The sequence below is a fragment of the Conger conger genome, chromosome 1, assembly GCF_963514075.1.
Source record: "Conger conger chromosome 1, fConCon1.1, whole genome shotgun sequence".
Lineage (NCBI taxonomy): Eukaryota > Metazoa > Chordata > Actinopteri > Anguilliformes > Congridae > Conger > Conger conger.
In genome coordinates this window covers 66,601,363-66,624,255 of record NC_083760.1, presented here as the reverse complement: position 1 = coordinate 66,624,255, position 22,893 = coordinate 66,601,363, and the positions used below count along the sequence as shown (strand labels likewise).

Below are 22,893 nucleotides of genomic sequence, written 5' to 3'. Positions count from 1 at the left end.
CACAGACTTTACAATCCATCCATCCATCCATTATCTGAACCCGCTTATCCTAATCAGGGTCGCAGGGGGGCTGGAGCCTATCCCAGCATACATTGGGCGAAAGGCAGGAATACACCCTGGACAGGTCGCCAGTCCATCGCAGGGCACACACACCATTCACTCACACACTCATACCTACGGGCAATTTAGACTCTCCAATCAGCCTAACCTGCATGTCTTTGGACTGTGGGAGGAAACCAGAGTACCCGGAGGAAACCCACGCAGACACGGGGAGAACATGCAAACTCCGCACAGAGAGGCCCCGGCCGTCGGGGATTCGAACCCAGGACCTCCTTGCTGTGAGGCGGCAGTGCTACCCACTGCACCATCCGTGCCGCCCTAGACTTTACAATAATTGAAAAAATTATTTCATCTGCATCAACAAATTAAAGAAATTACGACACGGTTGTGACTTGCATTAAAGTAAAAGTGGACTTTTGCGATTCTGGCCATTTTCACAGTAAATTGCATGCTTACCCAGACTGAACCAGACTAAAATAAAAAATGAAAAAGGGGCTAATTGTACGATGAGCACAGGGTAACAATTTCCATTAAAGAAATGATGGCTACACAGCCGCAGCCCAAGAGTATATGGGGAAATGGATTCATAATTATGCATAAAGGCTAAATGTCTTTTTTCATTGTACGAAAACAAAACAACAGTTCAACACACAGAAGCATTGCTTCATAAATCATAAATGGCAATTATAAGTAAGAGACAGCCCCATCATGAAAGTCTGTTGTCTAGACCTGGCTTTGTGCTGTAATTTCTGAATGAGGAATGGATTTGTCAGTTTCTGTTAGCATGTGCGAGCCCAGATTTCCCCCTCCTCCTGCACTTGTCTCTTTCTCCAGGTGTGGACCCAACCCAGCCATTTGTGATGATTTTAGAAATTCATTATTTCTGCTTATCAGACACAAGCTATTGTGAGGCCATTTCTGTGAGTGAATTGTGAATCTATACTCAGTGTTCACAAGAAAAAGGGAAAGGGTGGTAGTCTGGTGTACATTTTGTGCATGTAGTAGTTTATGGTGTTTACCTAATGGTAGCTGTTTTAGGGCACTACGTAAAACTGCCATGCCTCACATTTCAGTCAAATTTTAAGCTCAGTGACACAAAATTCAGTTTTATGGACATTAACACACCATAATGAACTAACATAATGAACTTCTTGCATTCTAAGAAAGTAGTACATTATTTGATGATGAAATATGTGCCTTCCCCTTGTGCTGCTGTTATCACCCTTCCCACATCTTCCGAACTTGACAAAGCAAACTGATTTGATCTAAAATGTTTCAATAATAGAGAAAAATGTTACTTGACCTATGTATTTAGATCTTATATCCGTGTTCTTGCTTTAATCTTGCAGGTTATTGGATGTTATATAAATGCATTATTTTGCTTTTAAAGCATCCATGCAGTTCATACATGTTTGTTCTGATTTATAAATTTGGCTGCAACAGATGGTGGAAAAGTTCAGCTCAAAATCATCCAAAGTCATCCAAACCCTCAACATGACCGCCAGCTGCCAGCACACCTGTACTGAAATCGGCAGCCATTTTAACATGCAGGCATGCCTACAATTACAGAAACAAAAACATAATATGAATTCTAACAGGGAACCAAAGGAATAATAACAATAAGGGGATACATTTTCCCTTTCCTAAAGTATCTTTCACTGCTCAGTTTTAGCCTGTCTTTTCATTTCACTGGGAATAGCTGTGTGCTGTAGGAAAGCTGTGTTGATTAGCGCAAAGGTGCCATTAAGAAGTCTTCCTGTTGTGACTGGAAGTCAGTTGTCAGCATTGGAGAGTCGTGACAGCGAGCAGAATGGCCCCCTCCTGTTTGGCACACTGCTCATTTCAGCTGTGCAGCTGAAGGTCAGGCCAGGTGAACAGATAGCATTCATTGGTCATATTGGCTCAAAATTTGCAGATTCAGATATAAGAATCTTTTATAACATTTTTCAAACAAAAACATCTCTAGCATATTTCATATAATATTGTGATGCCACAGCCAGGAATTGAGGCAATTCAATATTCAGAAATATCAGAAATTACGTAAAAACATTAACCTTCAACAGAATAAAATGTATGACCGTGACCTAATTAAAATATTGCTAGCCATTATTAAATTAAATGCAAGATCCAAAATGTGATCTTTTTATTGTGCTTAAAAACTGGAAACAGAAGGGGCTGCGATAATATTTCCTGGCAGATAACATTTTATACGCATGTGCATGTGACTGATGAAGTGGGTGGGATGGCCTATCCAGATGATTTAGAGGTCAATGAATCTGTGCAGAATATGTGCAGCATCAATCCATGAAATCATCATATACACAAACTGCATCTTTGAAAAATAGGAAATGCATGCAGCCAGCTTGATTAAGTCTCTAATGCACCCTTTGATGATGAACATGCCTTTCAGTGTAGTTCAATCAAACACATCAGTAACAGAGCAATTAGGACCTCCAATGATTCAAAGGTGTAACTAATAGTGGTTACAAAGCCAGTTCCCTACCTGCTATGCCACTCACATGAAGTGCCTACCTCCTTGCTGGGAATGGTCGCAGGCCATAAAACAATGTCTGGCTCTAGTCAAACACGTTGTTGGTCTAGAGGGAGGAGGAAGGGTGTATGGTGTCAGGGATGGTTAACATCACGGCACCGCGCACCACATCGATCAGCAGTTGGCGTCTGCGGTCCCCGGGCAGGGACTGCAGTGGATAATTAAACCCTGTGCTGGAGGAAAGGGCTGGCGCTTGCCCAGTCCACCTGCTAACCGCAGGGTGTGAAAGCGGCACCAGAAACAGCTGTGGACAATGTCTGAGGAAGTTCTCCAGTGAGCACACACGGCCCTGTCTCCAGTGCTTGAGATTCCCACTGTGCACTTATTAAGAACCACTTGTGCAAACGCTCATAGCCCACAGACTCTATGGTCTGTCTTTATTACACGGTTTCCAAGGGGCCAGTGGCACAATGGCATTATGTGTTCACTCATTTAGTGTCGTTATAAATTCAATTAGCTGTGTTCTGTGTGCTGATATATCAGGATGGCTGACCCGTTGGATTTCCGAGCTTTGGTCTTAAAGGGCAGGCCTAGGCATCACACTTGAGTGAATTGATTTAACGTTAGAGATATTCAGATACTGTGTAACTATATGGTTGATGAAATACATCAAATGACTGGTTGGACATAAACACTGATGATGATCTTAAACTATATACAATTTCAGTCTTAACATATCATCAAGTCTAAGTTGGAGTAAAATTATGCCAATCTTATCTCATTTGGTGCATGCCCTTCTCATGACTCATGATTAGTGTGGGATGGTCACAAACTCAGTCAGAGCTGTCTTTCTCATCTTAATCATTCCGACAATATCAAACATGTTTAATATTATCAAAAATCTTTATTCTTGGCTCAAAAGATTTGCGTTGGTCAACAGTGTCATTTATAATCCTACACTGTCAACAGTCAATTGGTTGGCTATCTTTGTCTGACATCAGTACACAAATAGTGACATGGCTCTAGTAGAAGTAGTTATACCGAGGAGCATATTCACATTACCCTTCTCTTTTTTGCTGTCTTAGCACAAAATCCATCAAATTACTTATGGATTTGATGCTCTTCTGGAAGAACCTATGCACTTGTGAAACGTAAATTGCTTTGGATGGTCTGCCAAATGATAAAATGTAAATGTAAGTGCAACAGTGGCCGAAATCTGTTGCTGTGCACCCGTCCTCCTTCTGTTGTTGTTGCTCCATTGTCCATTTGGTTTATATGGACTGTCCTCCTCCTTTTCCTCTTGTGTGATTTTTCGAGGAGGGATAAGATAAAAAAATATCCAATGGAATTATGTTGGATTATGATAATGTGTGAAGCTGCACGATTTCTCAACTGTACGCCACTCTAGCAATTTAGTCTTCTAATGTATGGAGGCATATGTAATGCTTAGCAAAATAAGTCTAATTATGAGATGGTGTTCTGCAGTGTGGAATAATCTATACAGACCACATACTGTACCGACACTGACCTGAATGGCAAATGCTCCAATAGGATTTTGACAGATTGCATTGGTTAAAGTGGTTCAGAACCAGCATGCTGAGAGGAGACCTTTCAGCCATATGGCTGCTATTAAATTCTAGCACTTGTAATTTACTGACACTTGCTAACTGAATCTTGGGCTACTGCAGCATATGGTTGTCCTAGAATCACAGAAATCTCAGGGCATGTCTAAAGAGATTTTATTATTTTATATCCTATACTTGACATTTATTTAGTTGTTACAGAGATTATATCCTAATTATTTTGTTGGGAAAATATGTTTCAACAATTGTTGTATTTGGTGCATTATCAATTACTTTTGGGTTAGATTATGATCCATTTATGGGCTGGTTTCACAGTCACAGATTAAGTTTAGTCATGGAGTAAATTGTGTTTTGACTGGAGAATCTCAATTCAAAATTGAACTTAGTCTAGGACTAGGTTTAATATTTGTGTGTGAAACTGGCTCAACATTAGAGGCAACACAGCAGATAATATTATTGTCAAGTGTCTACTGTATACCAGGGCTACCCAGCATTGTTCCTGGAGATCATGTAGGTCTTCACTGCAAACCTAACACATTATACCTCATTAAGCAGCTAAAGATCTCATTGAGCTGCTAATTAGTAAAATCAGATGGGCCAAATAATTATTTCTAATGACTGTCGAATGTGTGGCTGACAACATGACGAAATGAAGGTTACTCACACATATTTTACACACATCTTTAGCGAATCCATACATACTGTGATTATAATACATTTGCATGCTTGCATGTGCCACAGCGCATTTTCCAGGCCGAAGGAGCACGATGCATTTCTCCAGTCCTGACTAGCAGGGGTTTGTGCTTGCTTATTGACACACACTGCCACAGTACCTTAGAGCCCCCTGGAGGAGCTGAACAGATCTGCTTTGGGTTTGTTAACTGCAGAAAGCAGGACTCACTTACAGAGATACGGTCATAAGAGCACTACTGAGTTATACTGAGCATCAGACGGTCAGTTATGGTTTAAGCAGCATCTCCTGCTGGTCATAGGCCAGGTGTTTCTCAGCACTGTTAGACCCTGTGCCACCTTGTGTCCACACTGTCCTTCCTGGATGAATATGAGACCCAGCTCTCTTTGTGTGATAAACTAATAGCTGGATCAATCTGAACTCATGCAGTAGCTTCTGTTGAACTGAGCACTAAAGTTCAAGGATGTCATATGAACAGTAGTGTAGACTCATAATCAGAAGGTCGGCTGTTCATATCCTGGTCATTTCAACCTGGAGTGGGATGCTTAGTTTGGTAAATGCTTACGAATATCAAGCTGTTAAAATGTCAGGTAATATTTAATATTATTTTGGAAATAATGTTACGTAAAATTTGGCAAGACATTAAATTCAGAATTACTCTCAGGTCACAGAAATTAACCCTCAGTCGGTAACTTCACAATACGGTTACATGAATTGGCATTAACCAATTATTAACTAAATAACTAACTACTGATAGGTTTTGTTCATGCATTTGTACATCATTAAGTCGTGTCAACTATTGCATTAGTTAAGGCCTGTTCATATTGGAAAAAAACAAACAGTTAATAGGTTAATAATTATACGTTTATCCTATGGCTAATGTATAAATATTCTTTTGACTAATACATAAGTTAGTAGCTGATAAGTTAATTTCATACTTTATTTATTTATTTGTACAGCAATTAATTCATTTTAACAACTACATTATTTAATGTCAATTTATGTACCCTTATTGTAAAGTGTGACCATTTATTTAAATAGTAACTCTACTATTTGAGTTCATGCCTCTTATTTTTATGTTTGGCAGCTGGTATTCTGGTTGGCAATTACATGTGTGCCAATAGTTTTGATAGTCCCCACGTGGCAGGCTGATGGATTAATGAAGATCCAGGAGCCTGGAGCTTTTCTTTTTCTTTTTATATTGACTGGGAGAACATGCTGCCCCATTTCTAATTAATAAACACAGCAGAAGTGCTAGTGTTTGTGCATGTGCGTGTACGTGAGTGTGTGTGTGTGTGTGTGTGTGTGCTCTGAATTGCAAGACATGATCAATCAAATCCAATTCCTAGAGTGGTCATTCCTATGCGATGACAGAGCATAGTCACCGTCTGAAACAGATCAATCCTTATCCTATTTGTACTGTTTGCCCTGTTTTCTTCATAATAAAATTGTAGTAAATTTCAAAGGGCCATAACTATATGCAGTCCCCTATGAAAGTAAAAACCACACTGCCTGCACTTCATTAGGGTGGAAAAGTAGAAGGTCTGACCAAGTCAATCACCAGACCTTAAACCTATTGAGCATTAATTTCTCCTCCTGGAGAGGAGTTTGAAGGAAAAAACCTCCAAAAACAAGCAGCAACTGAAAGATGCTGCAGTAAATGCCAAGAAAAGCATCATAAAAGAAAAATAACAATAAGTTTGGTGATGTCAGTGGTCCAATGGGTCAATGGTCACATACTTGATGCAGTTTTGCAAGCAAGGGTGTGGAGGTGTAAATACCAGGAAATAAAAGCTGAAATTCTGAACTCTTGTCTCTTGTTCATCTCAACCCCAAATGTATTCAGTGTATTGCAAAAACAAAGGAATTGGCCTTGCAATACTTTTGGAGGGGACTGTATGATGTCACAGTGCAAGCTGCTTTGCAGTTTCTGATTCATCTTGACACCACACAGTGGCTCCACCTATTACGAGGTACATGAAAGCTCACGTCACAAATTCCTTACTGACATTATGTGTAATTCATTTCCCATTGAAATTTCATGTGTCATCTTGAGAGGAGGGCGGCACGGATGGTGCAGTGGGTAGCACTGCCGCCTCACAGCAAGGAGGTCCTGGGTTCGAATCCCCGTGGGCCGGGGCCTCTCTGTGCGGAGTTTGCATGTTCTCCCCGTGTCTGCGTGGGTTTCCTCCGGGTACTCCGGTTTCCTCCCACAGTCCAAAGACATGCACGTTAGGCTGATTGGTCTAAATTGCCCGTAGGTATGAGTGTGTGAGTGAATGGTGTGTGTGCCCTGCAATGGACTGGCGACCTGTCCAGGGTGTATTCCTGCCTTTCGCCCAATGTATGCTGGGATAGGCTCCAGCCCCCCTGCGACCCTGATCAGGATATGCGGGTTCAGATAATGGATGGATGGATGGATGGATGGATCTTGAGAGGACACAGCCAGCCCATACAGCTGTGAATGTCTCGCTAAACGCCATGTTATTGCTCATACCTCCTGTTGTCATGGCTCACATTGAAAACATGAAAAGTGCACCTTCTCTTTAGCACAGTTTGTGGTTTCTGCTTGGTTTCAATACCGAGTATAAACAAAAGGTTTTTGAAGTTTTAATTCACTCATCTGTTAAAAATCCCATGGAATGGCTGCTTCTTAATCTGCATGTCAAGGTGAATTGGGGAACCTGACCGAGCAGCATATGCTCTACAGACAGAACCGATGTCGCTGCAGACGACCTCAGGTGTTGCTGAATATTAAGCACTGTCAAGCATCGGCTTAGTCAGCTGTGAAACGGCACGACGCGGGGCAGTCAGGAGGAGCAGGGACTGCACGGGTTTCTCTGCGGAGAAGAAAGGAGTGACACTCTGCGGCCTCATCACAGCATCGCGCCGCAGCCTGATATGCTACAAACACAAATAACGCTCAGGCTCAGAGCCCACAATAGCAACAGGCACACGTCGTGGGTTTGAGTCTTTCACACCATCGCCCCTAGGGGGGTTCCTCTGGCACTTTGAGGACTCAGAAACACTGAATCGGTGCAGGTGTTATAGCCACATGCCGTTGGTTTCCGACCGCATCGATGGACCCGCCGCCCCCAGTGTCATTTATGCTGCCCTGCTGTAAGCTGCCTGGAGAACGCATGTCCTTTTTTGGTCGAATGTGCCTGACTCGATAATTCCAGCTGTCTCATTTTCCGAATTCTGTCCGATGAACATCATTTTTGCTTTGCTTCCCTTCCATTTTAGGCACTTATTTTTCCATTGTTTTCCTTTACCACAACATAAATAATCTTGCCAGAATAATAACTACCTTGGTAAATAATGGGACGATAACATACAATTTTCTATCATATTACCCAATTCAAGGTAATGTATTCAGCAGAGCATGAATTATGCATTAATGCATGAATCTGCTCTAGAGAGGCGCTTAGCTGGTGCTACAGTATGTAGGATGCATATTTAATGCGTTTAGATTCCAATGAATCACAGCAGTGATGCTATTAGTTTATAGAAATAATAGTGAATATTAAACAGTATTTGCATATTTGGACATTGTTTTGATTAGTCGGTTGGTGTCCAGACTCAAGGGAAGTGACTTGGATCATTTTTATGTAAATGTTGTGTTGAAAATATTAGTTCACACATCAGTTGATAAATGCAAGCACCACCATGAATGTTATTTTGACAACAAATGTAAATATAATTGAAACCTGGCACAAATGTATTCCTGGTTGATTAGAGAAAGCAAAACATTTTAATTGTCTGGTAAATAAATATCTTTGGATAAGGTTCCTACTTTTCTGCACATTCAAAATATTATTGTGACAGCAAGAGGTATGTTGTACTCAGGTTCTGCTTATACTTTCCATATCACTGGCACAGAAATCAGGGCAACAGCACTGTTATTGTATGGGTTATTTGTATTCACACAGAAGGCCTGGAGACAGTTATAAAATAAATAGTATTGGCAAAACTCAAGCAAAAATAAAAGATGAAAAATATAATAATTGTGAAGTGCTACTTGTAGGACAGGTGAATTGGGTCTGGAATGCACAGAGATCATGAAAGCAGAAAGGTACTCCAGCATCAGTGGCAGACTCTAGAGAGGTTAGATAAGGGTAAAGACAGTGTCTGGTGAATGGGTTTGACTGTAGTATCAAGCGCATTCACCTGATCAGGTACTGTAATGAGGGGTGGCTCTCACCTTGCCTGTGAGAATGGAAATGACTGCAGTTTCCTAGAGTTACCCAGGTCATCTGCCTGTCTGTGGCCTTAGACGTGGCACAGGAACAACCCATGAATTCAAATAAACCCTTCAGACACTCACACGTGCATACATACGCACACAGACACTCCACAGCATCATACAGCCATCCCCTATTTCAGCATCGTCTCCACTCCCCCATAACAATGACTTTGTGTGACAACAAATGCTTCATTACTCCTCCCTTGCTCTCATCTCTACCATTCCCACCGTACCCAGAATCTACCTCTCCATGGTCCTCATTGCATTCCCCATGTCTGTTCTGCTTCATTGGCTCAGATGCCCTGGAGCCACTTAGCAGAATATCACTACTGTACAAACTACCTGGACTAGAAAGAGCAGTTACATCACAAAGTTAATGTTCTGAAAAGTGAAGGTGTCATCTTGAGTAGTGAGATAAAAATAAAAATTGATATACTGTACACACAGAAACACACATACGCACAAATGCAGGTGTGCATGCACGTTCATGGATCACCCAATATGGATGTAAATATGGATCTACTGTAATGAGCTACATAATGTTTGGGACAATTTTAGATCTGTAATCAAACAGTTAACATGTGGTTGAAGTGCAGGTTCTCAGCTTTTATTAAAGGGTCATTTTTATACATTTTGGTTTCATACTCCCCCCATGGCGCCTCTGGGCCATTAAAGAACATTTATAACACCTCATCATTTGTCACCAGTAACAGCATTGTTTGGGTACATCTCATTTGCAGCAATCCAGCTGGTAAAGGTGTATGGAGCCAGGGACTTGAGTTATTCCACAGTGGACTAATGGGAATGGCTGACAGCGTAAGCCGCTGCCCGAGAAATTGATGGCATGCTCTCTGCGTTTAGTGGCATTGAGCCCAAGTCTCCATATAATGTCCCAGCTCTCCCAGTTGCCCTGGGTATTCCAACACTGGGCGAATACACAGGGTTTGGCATGTTTTTGAGGAAGCAGATTATGTAGCTTGGAGTTTGTTAATTAGCTCTTTCAATACACAGCTGATATTACAATGCACCTAAGAGCTCTGCCTATGTGACTTAACCTGAAATTAATTTGATTTTAATGAAAAAGCCAGTTAATTTTTGTTTTTAATTTTATTGTGTTGTCAGATCATCTGAAAGGCTCAATAGAATGGTATTACAGTAGACTCAATTTGTTCAATAAAAAAATGACCATATTTGTTGAGAGTGGCCAGCTCTGGACCACAGTTCTCTGAATCTCCTGTTTGCACACTAACATAATGGCCACCACTGCTTACAGAATGCTACAAGAACGTTTTTTCCATTACAGTTAAAGGCTATAAGCAGGTTTATCTTATTACTTTTTTCTTTTCTTTCCAGGCAGATCCACACGGACGAGACATGGCGATTCGACCCTTTCTGGAGCACTGTGAAAACATGCACATGACTATTTGGCTGGGCATCGTCTATGCTTACAAAGGCCTCTTAATGGTGAGCTTGTGAAAATGGAGTTATTATTAGTGGGCCAAAAAATAAATAACTGCACACCTACTGCACGGTTTAGTCACATTCAAAAATAAATGTCCATGATGATGATGTGTCCATTGAAGTTCACGAAAATTGTGATGCAGTCGAGACATTTGAGTAGGGTACTGTTGGAATGCAGATATGGTATGTCCATGTTTCAACCCGAAAATTGTGAAAACTGCATTACTGTTCCTAATCTTCTAAATTTAAGACCACGATTGCCCACTCATGTTCATCCTTTCTTTTTTAATATAATTGCTGTATCTTCTGCTGGCCAGTAATGTGCTGTAGGTGAAGCTATTCACAGACATTCATGGTCTCAAGCGATATTAAATAATTATGTAATTAAGTCATACGTATACTGTATATTTAATATAAAATGTTTCATAATTTGCCTCATAGTAAACCCAGGTAAATATGCCCTGTGACTCTTTCTCTTTAATTCAGTCATTAGAAAGAGTGTCCCTCTGTGTGTCACAGACAGAGATAGAATGATTAACTCTGTCAGGTTTCATCTCCCGCTGTGTCTCCATCCTTGGGGGCCTGAGTCACACTGCTATCCTGCCAAGCTCCTCGCCCCTCCCATCTGTTGCTCCTCTTGGAGGACCAGGGAGACATCCTGTTCTACATCCTTTTTAAAGCTGTCTCCTGGCTTTCCTTTTCATAACCATGGCATTCAGAGTGAGGTCTGGTTCCATACCAGACTAAATAGAAAGATTGTACGTGCAGAGGAGAATTTAAACAATGGCTCAATCAGACCAAATTAACAGAGCTCAGCAGGAGCTAAATTGAGTGAGTGTACAGTGAGTGCCTTCCAGAGTGAGGCTGGGGAAGAGGTGCATTAGTATAGTTTGTTGTACATTGCTCTGGATAAGAGTGTCTGCCAAATGCCATTAATGTAATGTAATGTAATGTATAGAGTCCATGGGGATTTTACAGGTGCATTTGAATCTACATGAGATCATGTCTGCGAAGCAACATTCAGTCTGCGGCCGTGTGTTAATGTGTTGGTGTTTATGCTTCCTCTCATCCCTCAGTTGTTTGGCTGCTTTCTGGCCTGGGAGACGCGTAATGTCAGTATCCCTGCGCTGAACGACAGCAAGTACATCGGCATGAGCGTGTACAACGTGGGCATCATGTGCATCATCGGGGCGGCTGTCTCCTTCCTGACCCGGGATCAGCCCAACGTGCAGTTCTGCATCGTGGCCCTGGTCATCATCTTCTGCAGCACCATCACCCTGTGCCTGGTGTTCGTGCCAAAAGTGAGCGGGGAGCCCTTTCTCACTGCGTCTGTGACCCTGAATGGGCAGCTCCAGTGATTCTGAAAAGCACCTACGATTGCTATGTCAATTATCAATTATAAAATAACTATAAAACTAAACAGGCTATTAAGTTTGGTTTGGCAGCTTTGTGGTGGACACTTGTCAACTCATCATTTTTTATTTTTGTATCATCCATCCAAAAGTATGGTCATCACAAACTAGTTAGTTTATTACATAAGTCTGGTTTGTAAATATTTTATACATGTATGTTCAGTAATGCAGCTTCCTGTACTGTATGTATGGACAGTACTGTAACAGAACAATCATTGGTTCCTTTAAAGAGTACATGTTTTCTGTGTTGCTCTCACATTATTTATTATCATTGAGCACTGTTGATGTTGATGAACTAGCTTTAATGAATATTAATTGGACACTTAATGCTTCATTAAATTCCTTGATTGAAATCAGATATATTGGATTGGCAATATACACATATATAAAATGCAATTATAGTGCCACAGATCCACTGCCAGAAATGAATATGTGATGTTTCATTACACAAATAAACAACAGACTTTTTAATCTAATTAAAGGGTTTCCTGAACATGAAAAACAATTGTTATTTTTCTTTAACCAAAATATCAGTCATTACAGAAATTTACCAAAACTGTATTACATTCATGGCCATTTTGACCTCTGCAGCTATTAACAATGAGGACAAATCCAGACGCAGCCACTCAGAACAGGAGGTTGCAGTTTACACAGAACCAGAAGAAGGAGGACTCTAAGACCTCCACGTCCGTGGCCAGTGTCAACCAGGCCAGCACCTCCCGACTGGACAGCCTGCAGGCTAACAACCATCAGCTCAGGATGAGAATAACGGAGGTGACTCTCTCCTGTCATTACTGTAGACAACCATTTCAGAGAATTTGCATCATGGGAACTGTGACCCCCATACTTAGTTACACAATAGACAGTTCTTCATTCTTAGGGATAACAAGCTGGTCTATTAGCATGCAGACAGATAATAATGTGGGCGTATATAATGTATTTTTATAATTTTATGTTTTACATATTTTTGCCCAAAGGAAACGTGTCTATATGCAAATAAGAAATTAATCACTTGGTCTACCATTACTTACAGTATACCCGTTGCTGAATGATTACTTTTTGTTTTAGGGTACTGTTTTATATAAATTGGATGAATAGTGCATGAGGATACCTATTTCTGCTTAGGGTATTCATACATATATGCAGGTAGATTGTGAATCACATGTGGAACTTGTGGTATACTGTATATGTATTCCCCTGGGCATTTGAGGGTTCAGTGCCTGACGTGGGACTTTCTGGGCTATTATCCCTTCTCTTTCTGTCACTGTACACTGTGTCTGTACACAGGACATTTTCATGAGATTTACTGAGATAAATGAATGAATAAATATATTAATAAATATTTTCTGAAACATAACTATTGTCACATGGTGTTTAGGAAGAATATTCCCTTTTCAAAACTTTGGAGGCATGCAACTGTGCCCCTCATGAAGGTGGTTTCATTTGACCAGCTGAATATTCTGAAACCTACATATATGAATGGGTAACTGTTAGTATATGTAAAAATCTAAGCTGGACAATTGGGTCTGGTAGAAAATGCATAATCATTTATCACATTATTTTATGTCCAGCTTGACAAAGCACTGGAGGAGGTGACCATGCAGCTTCAGGACACACCTGAGAAGACGCCGTACATCAGCCAGAACCAGTACCAGGACACAAACAGCACCCTCAGCACACGAAACCTCAGAGACAGCAAAGGTACGAGCGGCCACCAGTCACTGCTCTCACCGCCCAAGCCTCACCGTCTTTGTCACCGCAGAGAAGCAGAAGTGGCAGGTCATCAATCCTCTGCTTGGTCCTGCTGACTCCCATCTGGTGACACCGTTGACTGCCCGTGTGCCTGGGCTTCTCCGCCCGTACTCTCTTAGCTGAACATTTCAGTTCCATGTGCTTAGTGTCGTGAATTCTGTCCCTGCCAATGTTGAAAGTCAGAGTGTTCTATTTTACAGCAGTCTGCTCAGGAAGAGGCCTCTAATACTGTGGTTAGCACACGTGGGCAATCAGCAGTGGAAACGAGGGTAAATTGAGGATATTCTAAGGGGACTTTTATGTGGTCTCAAATTGGCTAAATGATTGAATGAAACAAGACAACATGCTGTGTAAGGATATAAAAAAAAACTTGGAACAGGTCCCGTGTGAATCATGCAGGCAGTTCAAAGGTGTAGCATTTTGCTAATTAATGCTGGAGCTAATTCTGTTTATGAGTGCAGCCTTTAATACACATCGTTTCACTCACAGTACTTAAGCTTTTTTTCCACAAGTGAACAACCAAATTCTGAATAATCATCTTCAAATGGCATTGGCCCCAATTTAAAAGTAGTTTTTTCGGATGTGTTTTGGAAATGCAGAGATGTGTTCACGAGTAACGTCAGCCCCTCGTTCATTAGTCTTGATTGACATGTGAACACAGAGTGCGTTTGTGTTCATACCTGCGAGCTCTTACCAGATTGCATCAGTTTCAGTGGAGATTCTGAAACACAGCCGCCTCGCATCAGTCCTGAGCGTTAGTGCAGTAAACTACAGAGCGCTTAGAGCCCCGGGGTACGAGCGATTACCGCGCGATGGAGAGAGGGGGGCGGCCCGGAAACGCAGTCCCGGATAACCTACGCGCCGTCTCGGAAACCGGCGCTGCCGCCGTCCGGGGAATCTTCTCCCGCTTAATCAAACATTCATCATCTCTCAGCGTTGTTTGGGGACTCCTCCGTCAGTCTGAGACGTGATGAGCGTGCGTGGGGCGCTTGGGGAAAGGGGAATTAATTAGCAGCGGTGATCTCGGCTGGGGACGGGAGCTCACTCTGGATCCGCCCGCTGCTTCCCCCGCCTGGAGAGGCCCGCTGAGCAAAGTGCTCTCTTTAATTATTTACACACCCCAAACACGTGCACGGATACCCACGTGCATGTGCACACGTGAACGCACACCCACATTCACAGCCACGTACTGAGGTTCCCCTTGGGACAAATACATTTATTCTATTTCTATTCTTTTGTATACTCGCGAATACAGACACGTACGTTCATATGTGTAGGCACAACGTCAGTTTACAGTTGTGTATACAGTCCGTTAATGGAGCAATTTAATGTTAAATGTAAATATGCCAAAGAGTGAATGTGTTAAACTGATGATCCAGGACATGTCCCCCATTAGTCGATTCTGGTAACACATTTAGGGTTGGTGTATTGAGAATCTCCTTTCTAAATTTAATTTAGTCTTGGACTATGATCTGTCTATGAAACTGGCCCATAATGTTTGCCTTGTTGAATACATTTATATACATTCTAGTCTTTTTTTCCATCCTAGAAAAAGTAAACCTGGCTTCAGAATAGTCCTGAGTCCTAGTCATAAGGCATACAGGCCTTAAGCTTTAATGATTTCGTTGACCTTGATACAACTTTACTTACTATAATTATTTTAGCCCAAGAAATAATTTTCTCTGTTGGCTAGCGGGTTGCAGAAGGTGGATCTATTAATCAAATTTGATTATAATGAGTGGTGCCTACTGTAACTAACCAGTACATTCAAACAGTAAGAAAAATGGCTAAATAATGTCAGAATGTGTTATAAAGATTTGGCTTATTTCAATTTAGTCATCATTGAGGATGATACATTTTTGATCTGTGATTGAATATTTTAGCATGTTTTATAGGGCCATAATGTAGAGCAAGATGTTATAATCTTCAAGCCATGTCGATGGCAGACGGGATCCCTGGGGTAAGTGAGAGGAAAATCAGAGTCGAGTAGAAGTAGAACAGGTGCTCTAATGGAAACAAAGATAAACATTTCTGTTTGCTTCAATATATTTACACACTATTCAAAAATGTGATTCTCATAGTACAATAAAAAAAAAAGATTTATGTATTGTTCCTGAAGAAAGAGAGTCTGGAATTCTCTCTTTTACCTGTGTCTCATGTCTTTGCAGAAGAAGACAGATCAATGTTGAAAAATCACCATGAGCAGAAGTGGGGCTCAGTGGACCCATCCAGGACAAACAGGGGTCCCCTGGAAGACATTAACTCACCGGAGCAGTGAGTGCTATCATACTGTCGAGAGCACTGACCGTCATTATTCACCAGTTACAGCACTCTCTTCTGTCTTATCCCTCATGTTTTCATGCCAGAATATGAATCCTTTGATTATTGTCTCGAATGGACTCCACACAGTGACTAGAACATTCTCCACACATGGTTAGGGTGTCCTGTTCTATGCACTGTTGGACAAGATTCAGTCAAAACACAACCTTTTCTTTTTCAACATCTAATTTACCACATTTGCCAAATTTCACTGAATTTCTCCATTGTGGAGTGGATGAATGTGGCCATCAACCTCTAATTTTATCACTCTGAATCCAGAAATGATGATGATAATCATATCAATTACTTGATACAGGCTTGTTAGTGTATCGCCCTAAAAAACTTTTGTGCCGACAGGCCAGCTTCCCAAGAGTAATTTTCATTTAGTCTGCCCTCGATTCATGCCATACTTTGACGTCAGAGAAGCAGAATGCAATTCCCAAATTTATTCAAATAAAGATGACAGAATATCCAGGATCACCCTGAGATATTTGTGCAGCATGAACATTTGATCAGAATGGAGATCCGCAATCTGAAATTCAGTGGCTAGGAGAGAAAGCTGCAGGTCCCTTCAGTGCATATTCAATCATTAACACTATGTAGAGATTACACTGGGAATGCGGGAGGAGACACTCATCAGGCCAGCTCATTTACCATAAACTAAAGGGTTTTTTTGTGTTTTGGTTTATGAATATTACTTTCATTCATACACTGGAGAAATTGCTTTGTATTTGCACATTTATTGCATATTTTATTTTCTTCTTTTAAATCTATCCTTTTATAATGCATCTGTGCTTAATTGCATGGATATTATAGTAAATGGTGAACTCTCAGAGGTGTTGCTGTGTTTTCCTCGACCTACAATTCGAGGGAGAAACAATGTTAATGAGCACAATTTTAATTTCCAAACAGCCCCAAGGAGAATAAAGTCAAATGAGGCAAACTTAAGGCACACACTTTAAAGGATCCCCAAAGCTATCAGCTCACTTGGATTACCGGAAGAGCGGAAAAATTAGAGCATATAGCTGCGAGGGAAAGGAGTGTACAATTCATCAGTGGAATAATGGTGGCACTTTTAATGCGGAGGGTGTACGGATCATGAATTACTATGTTTTTCAGGAGGAAACCCATTTACCCTTTTGGAGGCAATGGTCACTTGGGTGTTAGAGTGGTCCCTCAAGCGTAGAGTCAAACCAGTGTGATTAGAACACAAGGGGAAAGTCTGTTTACAAATCTGTTTACGAATCTCTCCCAGAATCTGCATTTGGGTTAAACCTGGCTCCTTCTTAGACTAAACACACTTATTTTCCCACAAAAACACAAATATTTGCACCAAATAAGCATTTTAAAACACAGGGCTTCGTGTCCTCAATGTGAGCATTTGTTTATGCAAAAGTTCACACTTTCTCTGAAGTATCAGCAGTGAAAAAATATACAAGGCTATGGTATGCTAGGTTTATCAGTCATAATGTTAGAGTGCTAACCAAGCTGTCAAAACAAGCTAACTACAGGCTTCCAGAAAGCACAGTATAAACAATCTATTGTGATTTACAATTCATCACATCACAGATAAACTCACAGGTGATCAAAACACTGCAACAGTTGAAAATAATCTGACAATAATATTATTTTGCGATGGAACCATCCTGCTTTTCTGCATTCAATCGAAGATGAAATTTAATAAAGATGTGCCACTTGCCCACAACTATCAATTCCCTCTCAAGTCTTCAGGGAAGATGTCCAAAACAACTGAGTAATCTTGTCTCATTTTCATCTTCAGTTGGACCAGATGATGTTATATGGCTGCGTGGGTATGTTATTACGTATATTTTAGCATATCCTGATCAGTACGACCTTCAAAAATGACCTACTTTAAAAGCATTCGGTGTCCATTACAATATGTTCTAGACTCATAATACATCATTCATAGCGAGTATTATTGTGTTGGTTCTGGTTTCTGGCCTCTGGATAGCTGCTTGAACCCTTCTCAGGTCTGCTGTCAGAAGAGGATGAGAGCCCAAGTAGAAGCTCAGGAAACAGGGGAGGTTGGAAGCTAAACTGGTACTTGACAGAGCTCTGGTGGGTGTAGTGTCCATTATTTTGGCCAGACAAGGAATGGACTCCCAGATGAGGGGTTAGCAGATACAGGGCACCTCAGAATGGTCTCTAGTACCTAGGAGTGAGTTGTACTGGGACGAAAGACAGTTACGTGGACCCCCTCTGCTATATGGCTCCCTTCCGCAGCACTGTCTTGATACTTCAGGTGATTGGGGCCATGATGAGGGAGTAGGGAATGATGGGAGTTGGGCGCTGTCCTTCTTAGATAGGTCAAACTGCTGGGAGAGGTTATTTTCTTCAATCCTGGGCAATTGGAGATGGTAAAAATACATTTGTTAAAGGACAATGTACACCTGGCCTGACAGAGGTTTAGTCATCTGCTATCTTAGATATATGTTTGTGGTTGGTCCATACCAACCCAGCTAATGCCACAACTCCTTCAGGGCCACCTAGTCAACAAGGGATTCCTATTTGTATATCTCATAATTTATCTTAGTGGGATTGGGAAGCAAAGAGAAGAAGGCAGCTTCTGGTCCTTAGGGAATCACTTTCACTTTGATGGGATTTCTCCAGTACCTACATTGGAGGCATCCACTTTGGGTATGAAGAGCAGGGGCTGGGTCAGGGTGAACCAGAATAGGTGCTATAGTGAAGTGCCACTTGAGTTGAGTGTTGGAGACTAGAAGAAGCAGGAGGTGGAACCTCTGGTGAAGGCAGTCATTGGGGGAAGCTGAAAATCCTGATAAAGCAGTGGTAGGAGTTGGTAAACCTGAGGGATTTGCTGAACTTGCTTCAACAAGACAGGGGTTTACTTGTAGACTGTCATAGGAAATGATGAAGCCCAGGAATCAGACCCTGGGAGTGAGGAATTTGCACTTTGATAAATAGTGCTTGGGAGTACCTGGTAGATATACTGCATATACATCATGGTGGGACCTGAGTTGGTAAGCCCAAATGGTACGACCAAGTACTCATAGTGTCCATTGGGGGTGTTCAAGGTGGTCTTCCAGTTTGGTAAAGATCATGGCTCCCTGAAGAGATTCAAACACAGAAGACATGAAAGACAACAGGGGATAACAGATCTTTATATTTATTTTATTAAGGCCCTGATAATCGATACAGGGATGCAGACAGCTGTCCTTCTTACCCAAGAAGAAGGACCCTGCACTGGTGTGAGGGGAGAATAGTCCAATCTCTCCAACGGTGAGCGCATGCTCAATGTAGGTCGCCCTGGCAGTCTCAGGAAGCAAGAGGGAGAAGAGCCTTCCCTGGGGAGGAGTGGTTCCAGGCAGTAATCTATCATGCAGTCACAGGGCTAATGAGGGAGCAGCTCGTATTAATCAGGAGGGACTTCCAAGTCTGGATCATCCCTGTCAGCAGGTGAAGACTGAGGAGCAGGGAGCACAGCGCTGGTGAAGATGATTGAACTATGAAGAGGTGGTACACAATGGGTGTGGCATTTCAAACCCTACCCCAGAAAAATGCCTGATCAATCAATCTGTGGAATGTGATGGGTGTGCCAGGGATGCCAAAGAACAATAATTAGTTCAGGAGAGTCCACTAGATGAAGCTGAATGGTTTCTGAATGGAAGGTCACATATCCACAGCAGGATGCCGGTTCATCCTTTAGGAACTCAGACAGACACTGTGGAGAGACCGTGTCCAGTGCTTTCTCGTTCCACCCGCTCTTGGCCACAAGCATCTCAAACTCAATTGAATAGTCTGCTACACTGTTCAAACCCTGCCAGGGTGTCCCAGGGACTCTCCTCACTGCCTTCAATCCACTTCCAGGATGAACAAAGGCCTAGCTCACCTCTCAAGCAAGTGCCTGGATGTCTGTACAGGACAGAAGCACTGCAGCTGGCTAGGAGTCTTCCCCAGGAGATACAGATGCTGGCGTGTACTGGATGGCTGTGATGCGGGACTGGAGAGTCATCTAGATGGACTGGAGTAATTGTTTGTGGTGACTTGTGGTGGCCCTGTCCATGGACTGGACAGGGGACTGTAGATCTTGATCATCGCTGCTGGATCTTATGGCTTGGTCTTACTATCACTGCTAGGACTTAGGACCCAGGCACAGAGACAAACATGGAAGGCAGAGGTAAATAAAAAATAAATGGTTTATTTGGCAACACTGAATTCAGGAAACCAACACAAGAAACGGGAGAGCTCAAGATAAGACTGGGGTTAAAAATAGACCCAGAGTGGTGGTAAAGATCCAGGCTGATGGTAAAATTGAAGCAGAACATTAAGACCAATTGAAGAGATGAGGAGAACAAGTAACTTAAATGCATAGAGAAACAGGGCGCAAACAATAATCAATACAATTTAGGGAAGACTGGTCACACAAAAATGAGACACTAGGACTGGGGAAATGGCAGCATCTAGTGGTCAGGAACAAGAACTGTGACATACCTGCTCTCTATCAAAAGGCCTGATACCATATAGCACATTTACATAAGTAACATAACTGTATTTTTTATTACATAAAATTTCACTGTTTAATTGCACTGTGCTTTTTTGCAAAGAAAAAAACATTCACCCAACTGTAAGCGCATATTTATGTTTGCACTGCTGTAAAACACCTAAGCTTGCGCTAATCAGCTAAATTTGCACCTTGCATCATTAAAATAGGTCAGAATTCTAATTTCTCAAATATTTCAACAACATATTAATCATAAACTTGATTACCAGATATATAAAAAATAAATAAAAAACATATAACATATTTGTTGGTGGTTATTACTGTAACAATGTCAACAGAATGTGGCCACTGAAAAACAGGTAATAATGGCGGGTATGATGTGATCATAACAATCTCCTTTGTCCTCTACAGCATACAGCGGAGACTGTCCTTGCAGCTGCCGATTCTCCACCATGCGTACCTCCCATCGATAGGGGGGGTGGACGCCAGCTGTTCCAGCCCCCCGGGGAGCCCTCTTGGTAGCCCACGGCACAGAGGGGCACCCTTGTCCTACGGAGTGATGGTCTCAGGCCTGTGAGGACAACCAGAGAGAACTTGCCTGAATTTGTTTTAGTTTTTTTGTGGTTTTTGCTTTGACTGATGTATTCAGCAATGGGGGTGGGGCTTGGAAAAACCCTCCGCACCGTCCGCAGAGAGGCACCCAGCTCCAGAACACATACCCCGTCCTCCCCAACTTCCTAAACTACAGGAGAGGGGGCCGGTGGGAACCTTTTCTGGCCTGTAGCCTTATGTATTTTAAAAAAATACAAAAATCTGTTCTTTTTTTAAATACTTGACCATGTGTGAACCTGTCAAAATATAAGAGTCTTTTACTGACAATGCCTGGATTATTTTAAGGATGTATAAAGGACAATTTCAGACATGGTAGACACGATTAATAAAGGAAATAACCATGGCAGATATTTAAATACCCTAGTACTTTTGGTATTCAGAGTAAGCTCTGAGTTTAAAATGACAGTTTTGGGGGACAATGGGCTGAAAATGTCAAGTTTGCAATCATGAATGTGAGCGTGTGAAAAGTAGAAAAGACAAGTTTATGCGATGTTGGACTGAATTTCAGTTTCTCCACTGGTGTTATAATGTGCAGGCTCATGGCATGGAGGATGGCACACCAACAGAAAACAGTTATTTAAACAGGAAGATGAATATGCACAACTTTCTTGTAATTTCCAGCATTCATTCTCATTAAACGTGATAAAATAGCAGCGGTGGGCAATTCCGGTCCTGGAGGGCCGGTGTGTATGCAGGATTTTGTTTACCCCAATTACCCTGGCTACATGAGCTAATTGGCTGTATACACCAACATTGGTTCACTCGTAGATTAGACCGTATTAAACATTTCATACAGGGATACAAGAATAGGCCTTGGCTCTCATTCATCCATACCAAATAATGTAACTACAATGTCCGATGGAGTAAATGTGAGGGATAGTTCAGAAATTAAGGCCAGGATTTGGCCTGAAAACCTGAAATGGATACAAACCTTGGTGCCCACTTCTGCCATATAGGTTTTATGACAGCTACATCATCAGTTTGCAGCACAGACTTCAATAACACATCCTTCAATGGAGGTCAGGGAACATAAATGACACATCACTGAATTTGAATTGCTTCATGTCAATGAGGTTGTATGAGTGAAAATTTGTGAGTTCACTTCCAGTTATTGATTTAGGTTTATCAAACCCTGACCCAAGTGACACTTGATGTTTGTAGAGTGATATTGTTTGTGGTTGTCATGTGATCCAGGGGCACAATCTAATCAATACATCACAATTCCTTTCATGAGAATACTACTGTACTATGCATGCAGATCAAACCCCTGTACACAAAGGTCCAATTTAGCACACTTTAAATGCTTTTTTAACTGAGCAGCTAACATACTGTGTTAGAAAAAAGTCCAAAACAAAGATGGAATTGGTGGAAGAATATGGTGCCTGTTAACCAACATGAATAATTTTCTAATATTTGCTATATGTGTGTGATGGTGTTTACACTTCACAGATCATTTAAAAATTGCCAAGTCATCTGCAAGAGAGGCAAGTAAAGTTCAGCTCCCATTACCTTGAATGGCAAGTAAGATTGCTTGCCAACTATTCTGATGATACTTTTCTTAATTACAGTGCAATAAATGCATTGCACTGGCTGCAGGCACCACCTACGGCTATTCTCCAATAAAGCTGGATCACAAGCCACACTATTATTATCCTAAAAGCAAAGTTCACTTTGCAATGCATGATCAGTTATCAGTCATGAGGGACTCATCTTCAATCAATAAAGGGTTTATTTCAGCTCTAAAAGTCTTGCCAGTTACCATATCAGGCTGCAGTGATTTTTG

The 22,893-nt window shown here is 41.6% G+C and overlaps 1 protein-coding gene across 1 annotated transcript in view; it reads left to right on the top strand.

Moving 5' to 3' along the window:
* Window positions 1-22,523, top strand: part of LOC133139197 (gamma-aminobutyric acid type B receptor subunit 2) — a 90,862-nt gene extending 68,339 nt beyond the window's left edge. Inside the window, exons 14-19 of the mRNA XM_061258592.1 lie at window positions 10,425-10,535; window positions 11,609-11,833; window positions 12,536-12,718; window positions 13,516-13,645; window positions 15,865-15,970; window positions 20,910-22,523. Coding sequence (XP_061114576.1) covers window positions 10,425-10,535; window positions 11,609-11,833; window positions 12,536-12,718; window positions 13,516-13,645; window positions 15,865-15,970; window positions 20,910-21,075 — 921 coding nt within the window. The 3' untranslated portion in view covers window positions 21,076-22,523. The remainder of the gene's footprint in view (window positions 1-10,424; window positions 10,536-11,608; window positions 11,834-12,535; window positions 12,719-13,515; window positions 13,646-15,864; window positions 15,971-20,909) is intronic.
* Window positions 22,524-22,893: the final 370 nt, after the last annotated feature.